The 19497-nt window shown below is 46.4% G+C and overlaps 1 protein-coding gene across 1 annotated transcript in view; it reads left to right on the forward strand.

The window, feature by feature from the left end:
* DRC11 (dynein regulatory complex subunit 11) overlaps positions 1–17704 on the forward strand; it is a 951413-nt gene extending 933709 nt beyond the window's left edge. The window contains exons 18-19 of the mRNA XM_078681371.1: positions 9133–9371; positions 16729–17704. Coding sequence (XP_078537497.1) covers positions 9133–9371; positions 16729–16896 — 407 coding nt within the window. The 3' untranslated portion in view covers positions 16897–17704. The remainder of the gene's footprint in view (positions 1–9132; positions 9372–16728) is intronic.
* The last annotated feature ends 1793 nt before the right edge of the window (positions 17705–19497 follow it).

Genomic DNA, 19497 nt, shown 5'->3' on the forward strand with positions numbered 1-19497 from the left:
ACCGTGTCTTCTTTTAACCATCTAGCTGGTTGCATATTTTGCGAGGAACGCTGCTGGGGGTAGAAGCCTGTTGAGCTGATCTGGAAGCTGAAAGCAGAGGGGTAATGTACATGCCTGGGTTATGTAAAGTAACACATTGAACCTGTAGAGTGAATTTTCCCTTCTGTAAAGCTAATTGAAGAAGTATACTGTGTAATTAAGAGAAAGTTACCTCAAATGAAATGTACCTGTGATCAAGCCTTGCTGAACTGAGAAAAGTAGTGAAGATTGTGAAACTTGTATGACAACTATGCTGAACTAAATGTGTACTGCTTGTATCTAAGAAAAGAACAAAGAGAACTTTTATAAAAGGTACTAGTATTTTTCTAAACTGGTGTAGTGTCTTGTATTTTTAGTGGTCAGTCATTGAGTTACTGTGAGTGGGTCCTGTAAGCACTTAACCAAGCCTTGGAGTTTAGCTGTTTCCTCTACTGTGCCAGGCTACCCTATGTAGTCTAGGATACCCTAGGTCTAACACACCCAGACTGACTATCAGACCCATACACATACACAGGTTCACCCAACAAAGAGATTGATCCTTGAAAACAGACCCACACAAACTATCCCACTGTCACAGATACACACCCGCAGTCTCACAGATTAACAGGCTGACCTATACACACAGAACGACCCCAAATACAAACCACATTATGCACCTACACAAATGCCCACACAGCCAGACCCACTCCAATAGAGCCCAATTCACATCCGGACATATTCATACACATAGATCCACCACTAGCTTACAGACATTCATACTGTCTGCCAATCTCCATCTCACTCGTCCGACCACTACCAGTGTTACTTCAGGTGCCAATACTAGCACCAGGTTTTAGCAGTAAGCATTTGACAAGGGCCATATCCAAGGATAATCTGTTTCTGGAGGCCACACCTGGAGTATGACTATCTATCTCTTGCTAATGGACAGGCGAATACGAGTGGGGGGAATTGGTGGGTCTAGGCAACATGAGGCAAGTGCTGAAAATTCACAAAGATCCATCTCCTTGTCCATACATATGCCCAGTGGTGGCTGCCACACAGTAGTAAGGATGGGGCAGGGGTAGGAGGGGGAAAGAAAAATATAAAATATCACTTAACTGACTGTCAGCCGCCGCCTCTTCACCGGCCTCTTCTGTTCCTCCCGGACGAGAAGCACACAGGCTTCCCTAAGCCAATCACGACGCTGTTGTCACCAGCATGACAGCAGTGTCGTGATTGGTCTGAGCATCGTGGTTCGGAGCTCAGACAGGGAGTGGGAGCCTGTGCATGTTCTCCACCCAGGTTGTGCATTACAGTCTGGTGGAGAACATGCTAAGTGCGCAGAACTGTTGGCCGGCCCGAGAAGGCCATCCAAACCGTCATGCGCACTTAAGTGCCCCAACCGCTCATCCCCATGCTGGCTGTGGCGACAGCCCAGCCCCGCCCCATAAAACTGCCCTGGAAAAATAAAATGAGGATAACATTGTGTTATTATCATTTTACTTTTACTTTTTCCACTGCTCAAAGAGCAGTGTGGCGGTGCTCCTCTGCCTTAGCAGCGGAGACGCCTCTGCATATGCCCCTACATAAATACAGATAACTTCACACAGATACACACAGACAGACTCATTCACACACACACACTTAGCCCCCGTGGCTGTAGCTTCCAGAAATCGGCCTGCAGCTGTATTAGAGTGCCACCACCAGATGGCACCACAATACTAGAAAAAGCCTGATAATACGTTTTATAGGTGGCTTGAGAGCACACTTATCTAATACTGATTGCTACTAATGCCTTTAAAAAAATAATACACAGAGTTGTCTTTGCCCCTGTCCAGAGGAGTATTCCTCTCTCACTTTATGCAATTGGTTATATGGTGTATCATTCTGTCCCACTGGTATGCTTTCATTGCAACACAAGAAGAACAATTTTACATCTTAGACGTACAATAAAATATCACACATTGAATTCCCTATATCATAAATGCAACATATTCAGAAAACAATCATTTGTTTTATTTGCTCACTGGTTCAGGCTTTTTTGTAACATATGGCTTTCCAATGTTTGTTTATTAGGTGATGAAGGCTTTCCAAAAGCATAATAGTATTTTTCACTGAGCACTGAAAATACTTGCACCATTCCTACCTGCCTCTTACACACAGAGCCAACCCCCAACCGTCAACCAAAGAAAGACATGTGCAGTCAGACTCACATACACATACACACAAGCAGGCACACACATAAGCTCCTACACATCCATGCACTAATGACAAACACACACCTACACACAGACCAACATGCACAAAGCTCACACAGACAGTCCAAAGGCATAGATGGGTATGCACACACACACACACCTCACACACACAAACCCATAAAAACATACTTGCAGACAAACTCACAGAGTGTGTGTGTATGTGTGTGTATACATATATATATATATATATTGGAGTCAAGGTATATTTTACTCTTAAACTCCAAGATCCCATTCGGTCTAAATTCGGATGAAGCCCTAAGTGTCCACCTTTAGCAACAGCATCACTTAGTGTCCTCTTCTCTCCCAGTACCATTCGTATAACATCTGCAGTTCACGTACTACACAACTCACGGGTATACACATGGGCACAATAGAGCACACTACAGACATAACACTATGCCAGTAGTACACATCACTTAATCACATTCAGTTGTTTTACACTCACCAACACTTTTGAACACAAACCTACCACCTCGTGTCCCTTAGCTACTCAGTCTAATAGTAACCAAAACCTTATGTATTTTGTTCTTAAACAGGCCCTCTTGTTAAACTTTGGCTAACATATAGCAAATATGGGTATTATTGCGATATAAGTTGACGCACCATACCTGGCTGCGCTCGCCCACTAGGGCAGTAATCAACAAGTGTGACTATTAATTGTTATCACACGCATGAGTATTTTGTACCTCACCAACTCTCACATTTGCTTCGCGTAAACACTGAAAAAGAGGCAAACATTCAATGCAGAATGATTTCCGCTCTGTCCGGCGCCTTGTCGTGTGAAAATGTTTTGTTTCAAACACACGAGCACCGCACTCATTTGAAGCGCAATCAAAAATTATGATGCACAGGCAAATCACTGTCTACACTCTATTAAGTACAATGTAGCTCATTAAACTCCTACATTCGCATCACGGAATAACTCACCAAGAGGGAATCGTAGTATGTTAAAGGTTTCCGCCCCAGCCGGCCGTCTCCGGTGAAATTGCTCTGTCTCCCAATACACGCGCACAGCGTCCACACGAGGCTTCAGCAATACAATGGATACACAGGCAAACCAGATGGGCTACCATTGTGGGACCTTTATTGGGAACATCCATGGGAAGGACACAATGGAAATTGTAGCATGTTGTGGTAACTACCGTTATTTTCTTTTCACTAAATGATGTCACTGAGTTTTGGAGGATGACCTTATTTCGGCTGTGAATTTGAACATGCTGTATGATGGAAAGGTCAAAATTATGTTGACACATATGGTTTTGGTAATAATCGCAATAGTGTAAATATTTTGAAAAAGTAAAATTAATTCTGAAGTAATGCTCGTTCTGGGTGCACAAATGTAAAAAATGTAAAAAATTATTATACAATACAGGTTTAGCCACATTGTAACCATGGCATTATCTAGTTTCAACCTGTACCTTAATTGAATGACACGCCCAGTATTGTGTGCATATATAAACGCCCTAGATTCTAATGCAGATGTAGTGAACAAGGCGGCAACGCCGAAACGCGTCTAAGCAGACACTGATCTTTGAATAAAAGTTTGGATTCAGATCCACGGAGTCAGCGCCTTCTTCAATCGTACAAGCATGGTATGAAAGAATATATATATATATATATTTTTTAACTCCACTGCTGCTGCTAGCGCTTCAAATGGTGAAGAATGGAGCACGGACCACAACTTTGGTGCATAGAATCGGTTTATTCACCCCAAGGTAAACCAGCCATTACGCGTTTCAGCTCACGAGAGCCTTGATCACATGACACACATTGAAGTCAGATGACCATTTTTAAACCATTGTTTTAACCATTTTTTCTACGTGGTGTTAAAGTGACAGGGCAGAAACTCAGTGTTGTAAACCAATCAGGTGGTAACATTGTTACGTGTACATTGCATATTGCCCAAGTCAAACAGCTGTAACATCCAATAGTTAACATTTTGCTTATTTGATCCTTTTGTCACCAAACATCATTAAAGAATTATGGTTTGAATACCAATGCTACAGTTCAACTTTTTAGAGTTGTCAACATATCCTCAAGATTTAGGATAATTGTTGACGAGCAATCCTTTCAATGTGCAAAATTGCGCAAATTATAATACAGCCGATGCATTAGTAAATAGATTTTAAAATATCATAAAATCTATGTCGGGAGGTAGAAATCCGCATTTAAGGTTTAACTACCAGTTCTAATGACAGATATATCCTACAGAAATAAGCTCAATAAATAGATAAATAAATAAACATAGTTTTTATCATAAAACCATAGTCTAAAATTATCCATAAAAATCCTATTGTTAATTAGTACCGCTGTACCCCGTTGTAATAATGTATTAATTGCTCTGTACGTGGGCATGATGTGTGTTAGTGTATTTAAATCTAAATGATGTTTTATGGCCTTGTATTGTATTGTATTGTAATTGCATTTATATAGTGCTTACTACCCCTGATGAGTGTCGAAGCGCTTTTTCGGCGGGTAGCACGCTACTCCGGGACCCACAGAGGATTAGTGTTGAATTAGTATAGTGAAACATGCAAGTACATTTTAAGTGGTGGATAGGTTAATCAGTTATTTGGATTTGGAATGATAGCAGAAGGATAGAGTAGGACAAAGGTTTGTATTTATCTATCGCTCGCTTGTTGACGCATGCTATTCAGGGAGCCTATAGAGGATTAGTGGTGAATTAATATGGTGAAATATGAGGTAATTTCAGTGGTGGATATTAGTCTGTTACTTGGAGTGAGAAGGATAGCGGATGGATAAAAGGGGAAGAAAGATTTGCATTCATATAGCACTTGTTACCCCTGATGGGCGCGTGACAACACTGTGTAACACAAATTTAAAAGTGAAATTTAGTTAGAAAGTGCTAGTGCAAATATCCGTACTTATACGACAAAAACCTTTGTCGAGAGTTATATAGATATCTTAAAAAATGGTGAATTAAAAAAAACAAGATAAAAGCCTCTATCTTGTTCAGACTTCTGTAGAACCTAAGGCTAAATATAGCAGCATATTTATAGTTTCTGACTTCTAGAAACCATTCCTCGTTATTATTTTTGGGGGATTTTTCAAATAAAGCTTTTACTGAGAAAATGATGGAGATCTGGATCAGGATAGGGGCTTTAGATGTAGAATGTTAGAGACATGTGTAAAGATCTTCTGTTACGTACAGGCCGTTAGGGCTCTTGGAGTCCAATTCCAAGATGTATTGGGTTTCTAATTTACTTAACGATCTCTCCCGGTCCCCACCTCTTCTATTGAAGGGAACACAGTCAATTATATAGTATTTCAGATATTTGGAGTCTTAACTGATGGTGTTCTTGAAAATGACGGGCGACTAGGTACACAGGGTTTTGGTTATTTATAGCTCTGATATGTTGCAAAATCCTCCTGTTCCCCTGTAGCTTGGTACTTCCCACATACCTAAGCCCACAGGGGCATTCGAGGACATATACAAAAAATTCAGTCTTACATGACAGAGCTTTATTGATAACTTGTTCTTACATGCTAAAGGCTGTTTTATAGGTTGTGGTATTAATGCCAAATTGGCAGGCTTTACAGGTTCCACATCTGTAAAAGCCTTTTGTTTGGCTTAGCCAATTGCCTTTTTGTCTGTCCAATGGATTGTTTTGGACCAACCTTCTCCCTCATGTTAGGGGCTCTTCTATTGGTAATTGAGAGCTTCGTAGTTAGTGTGTGACCTAGAACAGGGTCATTTTTAACCAGTGGCCAGTTTCTTTGGATGATGCGAGTAATTTCTTTGTTCTGTTTACTATAACCAACTAGCATCCTAAAATCGTCATTGGCCCGTGTTTTTGATTTGTCTGGTGAACTAGGGGCATTGTCTGTTGTGTCTATCTTGTCACCTAATACATCAAGTGTTAGAAGGGTGTCCCTGTCGGTCAACTCACTTTTTACCATGGAGGCATCAATACACCTTTTAGTATATCCCCGTTCGAGGAACCTGGATCAACTGTTTTGTTGAGCTTTTTTTAATTCACATTCCGTGCTACAGATTTTTTTCAGTCGAATGATTTCTCTGTATGGGATACTTTGAATAAGGTGTCTTGGGTGTAGACGATTAGCATGCAACACTGCATTTACTGCCGTGGGTTTTCTGTGTATTTTAGTCTCTAGTTTCCCCTTCTCAATATATACCTCTACATCCAGGAAAATAACAATTTCCGCACTTTTGTTTGCGGTGAACTGCAAGTTAATTTCATTTTGATTCAATTCATCAACAAACATTTTGGCCTCCGCTTCAGAACCTTGTCATATTAAAAACAAAACATCAATGTAGCGCCACCAACATTTCACATTTTGTTTGAGGGTGTTAGCAAATTTTCTATGTAGGACCAGTTCCTCCCACCAGCCCATGTTAGACAAGCGTAGCTGGGGGAGAAACTGGCCCCCATAGCAACACCCCGTAACTGTTGGTAGAGAATGTTCTGAAATATATATATTTCGGTCGCCAATGGGTAGTTATAGTTAGGGCTGCATTTCCATAAAAAATGCTTTTTTTAGTTTTAACTTTGGTATCATTTGACGATTCTTCACGAAACCTCCCAAAAAAGGGTTTTATTTTGCCTAGCTCCTTCTTGAAGTGTTTCCGGATGATCCGTCAAGCGGGGGCCAAGAAAAAGCGGAGTCCCAAGACACAAAATCCCCATGTATTTTCCATAGACTTTTTTGGATTGTAAGACCGCAAAAACTGTTTTACAGAATTATACCAAATTTGACAAGAAGCTAGGTCTTGGTCCAAAAAGTGTGCTTTTTGTGATTTGGTGTACATTCATTCAGTAGTTTTTGAGAAATTAAGGATGAACTATATTAGTATACTTGGGTTTGATGGGATCTCACAAGATGGCCTGGGGGAATGAGCGCTCTCATAGCTGCCCACAACATGAAAATGAATGTTGCAGAAACCATTCCAGGACTCCGGGAACTTAGGCCTGTGCAATAAAAAGTCTTTAAAAAAAGTAATATATGGTGCAGGGTAGGGATACTCTGCCCTCGCAACCCTTCTTAGGGGTACCAGAGGTGCCCCCCCCCCAGGACCAAAATGTAATTAAAATAGGTTTTTTTGCCCTGAGAGCCACTTTTGTCCCTGGGTACCACATCCCTCGGAGCCCGCTGTATTAATGAAAGGGGAGGGTGGCACTCTCTTGTGGGCAGGGTAACTGAGATTGCTCCCGCCCAGCGGAGCTTGGAAAAATACCTGCTCCCACAGATGGGAGCAATGCTGGCTCCTTCTGTACCCAGGAAGGGTGCATGCAGGGATTCAGCAGGGGTCACGGGGGCTCTGGAGCTGCCCCCAACGGCCCTTTTTCTTGGCCTCAGGAGGCAGCAGGGCACCCACATTAGGCACTGAGGGATGGGTTTCACCGAGCTGAAAAGGCTCAGGGAGGGGGCTATGCACCCCCTCCCCTTTAAAAATAATACACCCCCAAAGGTAGGGTCACCAAGTTCTGTAAACACTCGGGCAGGAGAGCCGCATCCCCATTCCCCAAAAAGTGAAACGGTCCCAGGGTATGGGGGTTCCCGGGGCCAGTAAAGGCACAGGGATGGGGCCACATGCCCACCTTCTCTCAAAAAATAATGCAGCCCTTGGGGACGGGGTCCCTGAAGACTGGTCAGGTTCAAGGTGGAGGACACATGCCTCCCTCCCCAATAATAATAAAAACATACGTGTCCCAGATGGGCACCGGGACACCCAAAAAATTGTAAATAAAAATAAATTATTTTATTATTCACTGCTCCTTACAAAGAGGACCCCATAATATCCTGCAAGTGTGTTTAAAACATATTTATTTTAGCTTGGTGTGCTCCTAGAAGGCAAAGGGGTACCACCAATTATTTTTTAAATATTGTGGGTGCTGCAGGGAGTGAATGACCCCTGGAGAACTTACCATATTTTTTGTAAAGCACTCCCAGCTGGATCTCTATGCTCTTCAGCTGGAGTGCAGAACCTCCTTGTGGTGGCTGCACTATGCAAAAAAAGACTCCAAGAAATGTTGGTGATTTTTATAAAATTAAACTATAATACATTTTTTTATCACAATCCGTTTTATTTAAACATTCCACTGATAACCTAAAGTAACTATAACTCATGTGTGTGTACACACACATATATATATATATATATATATATATATATAGTTTCCTTTTGTAATACAGCTTCACGTTACAATCACATACTGTGCTGTCTCATTCAGTGTAGATTTTGAAAGGAACTGGGAAATATATATCTATCTATATCCATATCTATCAATGTACATCTTTTGATGTCTATGTACTCTGTGTGTTCTCCTTAAATAGCTGCTGGGTTTTTTAAAAGCAGTGTATAAAGAGTAACATGAATGTGTATGAATAATGAAACGAATCATTTTCATGACAAATAAGTAACTATCGTTTCTGTCATTCTTAAATTTCTATAAATATGTAAGGAGTTTTTGCATGCTGCTGACAAAAGCCTTTCCCCAGTGCATCAGTTGGGAACATTAATAATGCCTGGGCAAAAGTGTAACCTCATTAGTATCTGTTTTATACATGATTACACCAAACAACAGTTGAAAGATGGATGATTAATAGTGTCTGCCACTGAGTTGCTCCACATCTGCCAGAAACCAGTGTTTAGTAAACTGAAAATTATGCATCAAGTTGTGGAATATGTGGCAAGTGCATCAAATTCATAATTAAGTGGAAAACTACTGCCGTAGAATTACACAATTTTAATTTGCTTGTAACTTAAATCCAAATAAATACTTGCATATTTATTACCTGACTGATGGCAGTGATCCCTGAATGCTGACTTGCTTTTTCTCTTCATTCCTCTCTCCTCCTCTGCGGATGGCAGTGCTGTGGAAACACCTCATCCTGCAGCATGGCGGCTCCATCAGCAGCGCCCTGAACCTCAGCTGCCTGGCAAAGATCACGGATGGCTTCACGCCGGGACACATGGTGCAGGCTGCACAGAATGTCCTCAGTGAGCGGCGCATCCGACATCTCGTCAAGAGGCCCCTGACGGCCAGTGAGTTCATCCCCTACCTGGCCAGGCAGGAGCCTGTGTATCAGGAGGAGGAGGAGGCGTTCAAGGTGAGAGATGGGTGGTGGGCGGGGCAGGGGGCTGCCTGGATCTATACTCAACTCAACTCAAGTCTGCTCTGCTGTTGCTCGCCCTCTGTCACTGTCAGTCAATAGAGGCGGGGGCTTTTCCCAATATATGTCTCTAACACTGAATGTCTATTATTTCCGTCCTCTTCCTCTGCGCGTGCCCTATCAATGGAAATTAAGAGCTGGCTCCCTCCTCTTCGTCCTAAGATTTCCTCTCACTGGAGGTGAAGCCTTTCTAGGGCCTCTGCATTTTCTCAGTGTGTTCAACTAGAAGTAAAGGCCTCCAAATCTCCTCCTATTCCAGTCCTGGGGCCTGTACTCTGGCTGCAGAAGTGTCCCCCTCATCTTCACTCTGCATAATCCCTGCAGCTGGAGATGACAGTCTCTCTCTGTGTTGTGTATTTCTCTCATTCTCTCTCTCTCTCTCTCTTTCTCTTTCTCTCATTCGCTCTCACTCTCACTATCTCTCTCTCATCCTTGTAGTGTCCTGTAACGCTCTAGTCTATCTCACGTACATGCACCCATGCACCCGCAGGCCAGGCGTGGCCTGTGGCGTACAATAAAAGGAGGGCGCGCGCTCGAGCACGTCACTTCCGACAGTGACACTGTGTCCGTGCGTCCTTTGCTGCTGCGGCGCTGCCAACCCCCGCGCAAGGGCGCCAAGTCACTGAGGCCACTGGTGGCCCCAATAAGCCAGGGCAGAACACTGGCGACGAGCGGAGGGGGCCCAACCCTCGCTCGCACACCCGCGACACATCGTAGCTGACCCGCTCCTTCCCGCGGTGCATACCGCGCTCCTGCGGCCCTCTGCAGTTGGCCACGCCGGGAACCTGTGTGCCTATCTGGGTCTTCACTTCAGGCCAGTCCACCCCACTGAACATTGTGCGCAGGCCGCCCGGGGCGGAGGGCCCCCCCCCCTGCATCGAGGGGAGTCAAGCGACACTGCTGGGTGCGGAGCCGGCCCGTTTTCTGCGACCGCATGCCGTTTCTCACGCATTGCGCGTGAGACGCGGATCGGCCCGGTGCCCTGTTTTTCCTCACGCATTGCGCGTGTGAAGCCTGGAACAGTCAGTCAGCGATGTCAGTGGTGCCAGGGGACTGAGGACTTCAGCGGAGGGCGTGCCTACCGCACTCCTGAGTGACCCTCACTGTGGCCAGCGATAGTGTAGCTGTGGGACTGCGCGCCACACCCTGTGTGCTCTTCGAGCGCCTCGTCACCAAGGGAGAGACACGCCCTGCAGCGGGGTCGTAACGAGGCGCCCCGAGGCCTACCATCACGACAAGAACACGGAGGTGAGCTACGCGACGTCGCAGGGTGTGCGCAAGGGAGGATAGTCGCAGGAGAGACTCACTAGCAACCACGTGGTGCCACCACCATGGCGGATGAAGGCGCTCCGGGGCCGGTTATCAACATCCCATTTCAGCATACTGCGACAGGGGTGCTACCACCATTTAGCGAGGCGGCGGACCCGTCCACGGCTTCCCCGAGATGGAAGATATGGCTGGAACGGTTGGAAAACTATTTCATCGTCACAAGGGAAGCAGATAAAACGGTGAAGCGGTCGCTTCTACTACACTACGCAGGCGATGAAATATTCAGACTGTTCAAACACCTGCCCAATACTGGAGATGATTATGACTCAGCGGTCGCCGCGCTGAACGGCCATTTCGACCCCCAACTGAACGTAGATTTCGAGGTTTTCAAACTGGGCCAAGCGCGTCAAAGGGACGGTGAGACGATGGACCAATTCCATACCCGTGTCAGAGAGCTGGCCAGCTCCACCGATGAAGACCAACCAAGGGCCATAAGACGGCAGATCATTCAGGGATGCCGGGACAAAACGCTGAGAGGGACGATCCTACGCAAGCCAGGCATAACGCTAGAAGACATCTTGATCCTTGCTAGATCTCATGAGCTCTCGAGCGTCAGGGCCTCCGCCATGGAACAGGCACTACACCAACCACAGGCCAAAGCAGAGGCCATCAAGGTAGAACGGGCGGATGCAGTACGACCCCAGCCACGGGGACCACCGCAAAGGGAATATCGGAGAGATCCACCGCGGGCGCGATGTGGGTATTGCGGACATGAACCTCATGGGGCAAAAGACTGCCCGGCTCAAGGTAAAACTTGCGCAAACTGCGGGATACCAAACCATTTCGCCTCGGTGTGCCGCAAAAGGAACACGGCAAAACCATTTCGGAGGCCACGGGCGCCCGCCAAAGCTGTCCATCAACTATCATTGGAAGAAGCAACACCAGCCAGAGCAGAGAAACACCTTCCCACGGTGTACGATGCCTCTGAGTCGGAGGATGAGGAGGCGTACATCGTGTCGTTCGCACGAGAGCTAAAACAGCGACGACGGCCACAGCCCACGTGCATCGTGCAAATGGCGGGAAACGAAGTTAAGGCTATAATTGACACTGGCGCTACTGTGAACGTAATGGGCTTGCAACAATTCAACAGACTACGCCCACGGCCCGAAATATTACCATCCAAGACCAGAATTTTTGCTTATGGAGCGGACACTCCCCTGCCTTTAAAGGGAAAAATAACAATACCAATTCAGGCCGATGAGGCACAAGTAATGGCAACAATCCACATCATCAACCGTGAAGCCGATACCTTGATCAGCAGCCACACAGCAGAAGATTTGAAGCTCATCGCCTTCGCCAACCGGATAAGATCACACCAGGTGGATGAACTTTTGGCGCGTTTTCCTGAACTGTTCCAGGGCCTAGGCTGTATCAAATGCGAGCCCATCAAATTACACATAGATAAGTCAGTCACTCCCACCGCTTTGCGGCACCGCCGAATACCCTTCCATCTACGCCCACTGGTGGAAAAAGAACTGGAGAAACTAGAGACTCTCGGGGTCATCGAGAAAGTCACAGGGCCCACACCATGGGTGTCACCCATGGTGATTGTAGAAAAACCCAAACAACCCGGCGCTATCCGCCGGTGTATCGACATGCGACTACCAAACGCCACCATCCGGAGGGAGAGACATCTGACTCCGACCATGGATGACATCGTCGCTGACGTAAATGGGTCGAAGTGGTTCTCAAAGATAGATCTAAACGCCGGATACCACCAACTGCCCCTAGCGGAGGAAAGTCGCTTCATAACCACCTTTAGCACTCACCTGGGACTCCGGCGTTACAAACGACTAAACTTCGGCATTTCGTCAGCGGCGGAGGTGTTCCAAAACACCATCCGTGAACTCCTCTCAGGGTTACCGGGGGTCATCAATGTCAGCGATGACATCCTGATACACTCGGCCACCGCATCAGAACACCACAAGCACCTGAGAGACGTCCTGAAAAGACTCAGCATCCATGGAGCAACGCTCCACAGAGAGAAATGCCAATTCTTTCAGCCCTCAATAGAATTCTTTGGCTATGTGTTCAATCAGGAGGGCATTCAGATTGACCCAAAGAAATCCAAGGCCATCAAAGACGCCCTTGCGCCAAAGTCCCCGACGGAGGTGAGAAGCTTCCTTGGTATGGCCACATACTGTGGCCGGTTCATACCGGGCTTAGCCACCAAGAGTGAACCGTTGCGAGCGCTAACGAAGACGGATGTCTCATGGCAGTGGGGCCCGAGGGAAGAAGAGGCCTTCCGGGGGATCAAAGAGGCGCTTTTGGAAAAAGCCACGCTATCCTACTTCGACCCCAAGAAGCGTACAGAGGTGATCGTGGACGCCAGCCCGGTGGGACTCGGCGCGGTCCTGACCCAAGAACATGAGCCCGGCCAGTGGACGGCGCTAGCGTTTGCCAGCAAGTCCCTGACCCCGACGGAGACCAGGTATGCCCAAATCGAGAGGGAGGCTCTTGCCATCAAGTGGGCCTGCGGCCACTTCCACCTCTACTTACAAGGACACCCGTTCGTAATGGTCACAGACCACCAACCACTAGTGTCCCTTTTCAAAGGAACCGCTCCACACCCCCCACCTCGCATTGAACGGTGGGTGATACAACTACAATCCTACGAGATGGAAGTCACCTATCGCCCGGGAGCCAAGAATCCCGCGGACTATCTGTCCCGCCACCCATCTCCACAGGAACATGTATCGATGGAGGATGACCGTGAGGAGTACGCTCAGTGGGTAGCCCTTGCGTCATGCCCGAACAGCATGACCATAGATGAGATAAAGGAAGCCGCGGCAGACGATAATGTGTACCGGAGGACGATTCAGGCAGTACAGGATGGCTCGTGGACAGACTATCTGCGCCCGCCCACGTCCTGGGGCGCGGAAGACAAAGAATCACTCACGAGGCTCTGGCGGATCCGGCATGAGTTGAGTGCCACGGAAGATGGAGTGCTACTGAGGGGCTCACGACTGGTTATACCCCACAGCCTGAGACACCGGGCAATACAATTGGCCCACGGAGGACATCAAGGCTCGACGAAAATGAAGGCGCGTATGAGAGAGAAGGTCTGGTTTCCAGACTTGGAGACCAGGGTGGAAGAATACGTACGAGGGTGCATGGCCTGCCAGCTGACCAGTGACCTGGAGAGACCCGTGCCCATAATCACAGAAGAAGCCTGCACCTCCCCTTGGACCAAAATCAGTATAGACTTTGGAAGTTTTCCGGGAGAAGGACACACACTGGTAGCCATTGACTCCTACTCTAAGTATCCAGTAGTGGAGAGAGTTGCCTCCACGGCATTTGCTCACGTGGGACCGGCGCTAGAAAAGATCTTCTCCATGTTCGGTCACCCCTCGGAGATCCGAAGCTACAATGGGCCGCCTTTCCAAGGGGCAGAATTCGCCACGTTCCTCACAACCAGGGGAATTCAACACCGCCGCATCACCCCTCAGTGGCCACAAGCAAACGGAGACGTGGAGAGGTTTATGCGGACTCTCAATAAAGTATTCCGAATCGCTCTGGTGGAACAAGCTGATCCCGAGCAAAGACTACATGAATTCCTGAGGGAATACAGAGGCACACCCCACTGCGCGACCCAAAGGAGCCCATGGACCCTTATGTTCCAAGGACCACGGAGAGACCTCCTCCCGACTGCGCCAGGATGGGCGCCACCCCCGGCCGACATGGAAGAGGCCCAGTCACGGAGACGACAAGGGAACCAACGTGCCAGTACGTACAGGAGGGCCCAGCCGAGGAACCTCAGCCCGGGGACCCGAGTGATCGTTCGTAACAGACGTCCTGGTGGGAAGTTCCAAACTCGATACGAACCAGGCCCGTGGACCGTCACGTCTACCAAAGGTACTATGGTCACAGCCAAAAGAGGAGGAGAGGAAATATCACGAAACACCTCGTGGTTCAAAGCGCTTCCGCAGGAATCCAGTCAGCAACCGGAAGCGGCAGGAGAAGAAACCCGACCCAATGGGGTGGCAACGACCGACGAAGAAAACGTCAATATCCCGGAATGTCGAGTGGAAGAACGTGATTCTGCAGCAGCGCCCCAAACACCGGCGGCTGCAAACAGAGACACTCACCAGATTAATGAAGGTGGTAGGGGCAACGCCCAAAAATACAATCTGAGGCCTAACCCCCCACCGAGCCAGATGCTGAAAGACTATGCCTGCCGACTGATGTCCTGAGCCCAACACCAAGGGACACGCAAGTACCCAGGCATTCTCATCTCACATGTTATAAGACTGAATCTGTTTTTCTCGTTATCTGTTTGAAAAAAAAAAACAATTGCAAGTTGGAGAGGGATGTAGTGTCCTGTAACGCTCTAGTCTATCTCACGTACATGCACCCATGCACCCGCAGGCCAGGCGTGGCCTGTGGCGTACAATAAAAGGAGGGCGCGCGCTCGAGCACGTCACTTCCGACAGTGACACTGTGTCCGTGCGTCCTTTGCTGCTGCGGCGCTGCCAACCCCCGCGCAAGGGCGCCAAGTCACTGAGCCCACTGGTGGCCCCAATAAGCCAGGGCAGAACAATCCTCTCACTATCTATCTCTCTCTAATCCTCTCATTCTCTCTCTTTCTCTCTCTCTATCCCTCTCTTCCTTTCACTCTCTATCTCTCTCTTTCTCTCTCTCTCCCTCTCTCTATCTCTCTCTCCCCCTCTCTCTCTCTTTCTCTCTCATTCTCTCTCCCTCTCTCTCTGTCCCTCTCTTCCTTTCACTCTCTATCTCTCTCTCTTTCTCTCTCTCCCTCTCTCTATCTCTCTCCCCCTCTCTCTCTCATTCTCTCTCTCACCATTGCTCTCTCTCATTCTCTCTCTTTCTCTCTCTCTCCCTTTCTTCTTTTCACTCTCTATCTGTCTCTCTCTCTATATATATCTCTTTCTCCCTCTATCTCTCTGCCCCTCTCTCTCTCTCATTCTCTCTCTCTCTCTCCCTCTCTCTATCTCTCTCCCCCTCTCTCATTCTCTCTCTGTCCATTGCGCTCTCTCTTTCACCCCTCTATCTTTCTTTGTATCTATCCACCTAATACAGTATGCTGAAGGCACGTAATTGTCCTCACGGTCCTTCAGTGCATGATGGAATACCCCACTCCTCATACTCCCCCAGTGCTTGCCTCTGTCTCACTCTTTCTCTTTCTCTCTCCATCCTCGACCGAATATTCCCACAATGGTAGGTTATCTGGAAGCATGTCCCTCTCTTCATGTTCTCGGAGCAATTCACTAGAGGTGAAGCGTTGCCTCCCCTCCTCATCCTCTCCAGTCCCTAAATGGGTGCCCCTTCCACCTCATCCCTTCCAGTGCTGGTCATAGGAGAGGATGGCCTATCGCTCTCAACCTCCTCTAGTGAACTGGAGGTGAAGGCATATCACACTCTGATGCTTTTGCTGTTTTCACTGGAGATGATGGCCTTCCTCCTCATCTTCCTCCAATGCCTGTGAAGGAGAGGTGAAAGCATGTCATTTGTAATTTTGTAGATTTATATAGCACGGCTCATCACCTATGAGGGTATCCAGGCACTGTCCATGGGCAGGGGGGATTGGGTGATTTACCCAGAATCAGAGGATGTTGAGCCGACACCGAGACGCAAACCCAGATCACCAGCTCCTGAATCGGCAGTTCTGGCCCCTGCACCACATCCTCTCCCCACTCTGTGCCCAGCACCCCACCCATATCTTTTATATGTGGGAGTAAGTCTCCTTATTTGACAGTGTTTATCGTTCAATGGAGAGGGCTTGTCCACCTCTGACTCCTCATCTTGCCCAAATGTCATTCACTGAGAGGTGAAAACTACCCACCTCCTCCTTATCCAGTCCCATAGCCTGTTTCTCAGAATCTTTGCCTTACCCCATCTCTCTGATTGTTTCAGTGTTCTCAGGGCGTGTTACCTTGTAATATCAAGCGGGGCCTTGCCCGTACCATGTTAATCAGTGTAAGGTGTTGTGCTGTTGTTGTTGCAGGCATGGTATGCAAAGACTCCCCTTGGCAAAAAGCGAGCCAAAGCGCTAAGGGAACAAGAGGAGGGCACGGAGCAAGGAAAAGGCAAGAAGAAGGGGAAGGACACTGGAGGTAAAAAAGGCAAGAAAGGAGGGAAGAAAGGAAAGAAAGGCAAGAAGAAAAAGAAGTAACCATACACAATGTTTACCATTGCGGAGTCTTCCACCGACAAGTGATCATCCCCTCCCCATCCTCGGCTGAATGGAACCCAGCAGACCTGTGAGACTAACAAGGTCTAAGACCTTCAAGAATGTGAGATGATGTCTATTGTGACAGAAGCACTCCATTTGCTGTATCCAGTTGACCATTGGTCCAGCACCACCTTCATCAGAAGTACCTATTGGCCAAGAAGTGGGGTAATTAATACTCCAGATGATGCTTCCTAAATATGGCCAATAGTTAAACCTTAGATCAGCGTTTATGCCTAATTTGGTCGACTAAATGTACCTAGTCTGGGACCACACTCGGTGTATCAAAGCATCCTGGGAGTCTAGACCATTCATTCCCATTTACAGCAATAATCCAGGGCAGAAAAATAAAAATGTTTCTTTTAATTGTTCGCCCAAACATTGAAATGGTATGACGCTTCCTTTTTCATAACTTCAAATCACTATCAATTATCAGAAGAAATCATTGCTGTGTATGGGGAAGTTTTTCCTACTGGACCACATCCAGTATTGCTGATTTAGCCAGGCCATGGTGTAGCTGTGTGTACCTCATTAACTGATGATGTCTACACCTAAATGACATCGCCAAAATGAACAGAAATCACAAACCCTGAAGAACTAAGTTGAGTGAGATTTCCAAGTATAGGTGGGAGAAGATCTTGAATTCTGAAGGCACTCACCTTTACTTCAATAAACTGTATGATGTGGAAAATCTGATTAGATTACTGAAAAATAAAATGAAGGCTTAGCCAAAAATATAATTAGTGATGAATCAAGCCAACAAACTGGTTTAATTTTATGGTTTCTTCATTTTTGCATTGCATTGTAGTTGCATTTATGAAGCGTCTCTTACCCCTGATGAAGTATTGAAGCTCTTTATGGCGGTTAGCACACACTCTGCAGCCCAAAGTTAGTAGTTAATCCAGTGATTATTAATTATTGTAAATGTGTTGATTATTGGGTTAGTATTGTGCTCTGGGGGAACTAAAGCATTTACTCCAGTTTCTAGAGATGGATTTGGTTAAAGTTTTACAAAGGGCTCTGGCTTGGCAGTTCAAAGTTCATGGCAGTCGAAGTCGGTCCTTGGCGCCCAAGTGTGCTGTTGTCACCTTTGGAATACTCCATGGATTGAGTTGCTTCAAAGTACTCTCCTATGTTTGGAATGGTTGAGGGGTGTGGATACTAGGCCAAAAGTGAGATGTACCTGGAGATTCTTTGACCAACATTCTCCAAGAAACCAGGATGTCCAGTCACTGTGGGTAAATTTCAGAGGCACTGTCAAATGGCAATTCTTGTAATAACCAGTAGAAGGCGCAAAAGTGCTCTTCAAGAAGTTGGGCTAACAGCTTGCTTCAACCAAGTCTGCCTCACATACTGAACACTACAGAAGGTGGGGCAAAAGAGTGCTAAAATGCTGCAGGGTGGCAGAGGTCACAAAGGTGAGATGAGATGATACAAGTCAGGTACTCTTGAGAGATCTCTCTCTTTCACTCAATAAAATAGCCGTTGGTTGCTCCCTAGGAACATGGCCAGTGCCAGATCAAGTACAAAAAGATCAGTGTGCCCCTTAGGAAGCAGATCTGGAAATCCTCTGTCCCAAAAGCCAATAGTAACACATTAGTTGAAGATGGAATGGTGGGCAGTCATGTCTTTGCAAAGAGAGGCATCTTTCCATGCCTGGCTTTTATAGGCCTATGACTTATCTAACTATCTGTGCATGAGCCAGACCTAACCTAGGGCTATTGCTTTTTAAGACTAGAGGCTGGCTTCCTTGGAGCCCCCAAAATTGCTCTGGCACAAAGGCCCAAATGGCCACTGTTCTATTTGCAAAAAAGGAATTGAGTGTTCCCTGGGTTATTGATTCATATGGTGAACCAAGTCATTCATTCATCTCACTATATTGTCACTCAGCCTATTCATCAACTCTGTGTTATAGTAGAACCACAAGAACATAGATTTTGTGTACAAAAACTTCAGAATTATTTATTATAAAATGTTTTGTTTAAAAGAGTATTCGATACATTGTAAGGCATAAAATCTTCACAAATGGTTCAAAACAATTTCCGTCTATTCAGAGGTGCCTAGATTTCGGTGTTTTTTTGGTCAAATACATAGGCACAAAGATACACAGATCAACACACTTTCCAAGACAACAATTGCGATAAGAAACAATTATACAATATACACAATCAATTCATCCCCAACGGGGTAGTCGACGCGTTTCGGTGGTTGTGGCAATAAGCCCCACCTTCCTCAGGACAATTCTGATGTACACATATATCTGTAAACAGAAAATACCAATGTAAGAGTACATTCACAATATAATGAACAGCTTTATCTCTTCTTTATCACTCATTTTTGTACTTGTACATCAAAATGAGTGATAAAGAAGAGATAAAGCTGTTCATTATATTGTGAATGTACTCTTACATTGGTATTTTCTGTTTACAGATATATGTGTACATCAGAATTGTCCTGAGGAAGGTGGGGCTTATTGCCACAACCACCGAAACGCGTCGACTACCCCGTAGGGGATGAATTGATTGTGTATATTTTATAATTGTT

This window comes from Lissotriton helveticus, chromosome 3_1, assembly GCF_964261635.1.
Source record: "Lissotriton helveticus chromosome 3_1, aLisHel1.1, whole genome shotgun sequence".
Taxonomy (NCBI): domain Eukaryota; kingdom Metazoa; phylum Chordata; class Amphibia; order Caudata; family Salamandridae; genus Lissotriton; species Lissotriton helveticus.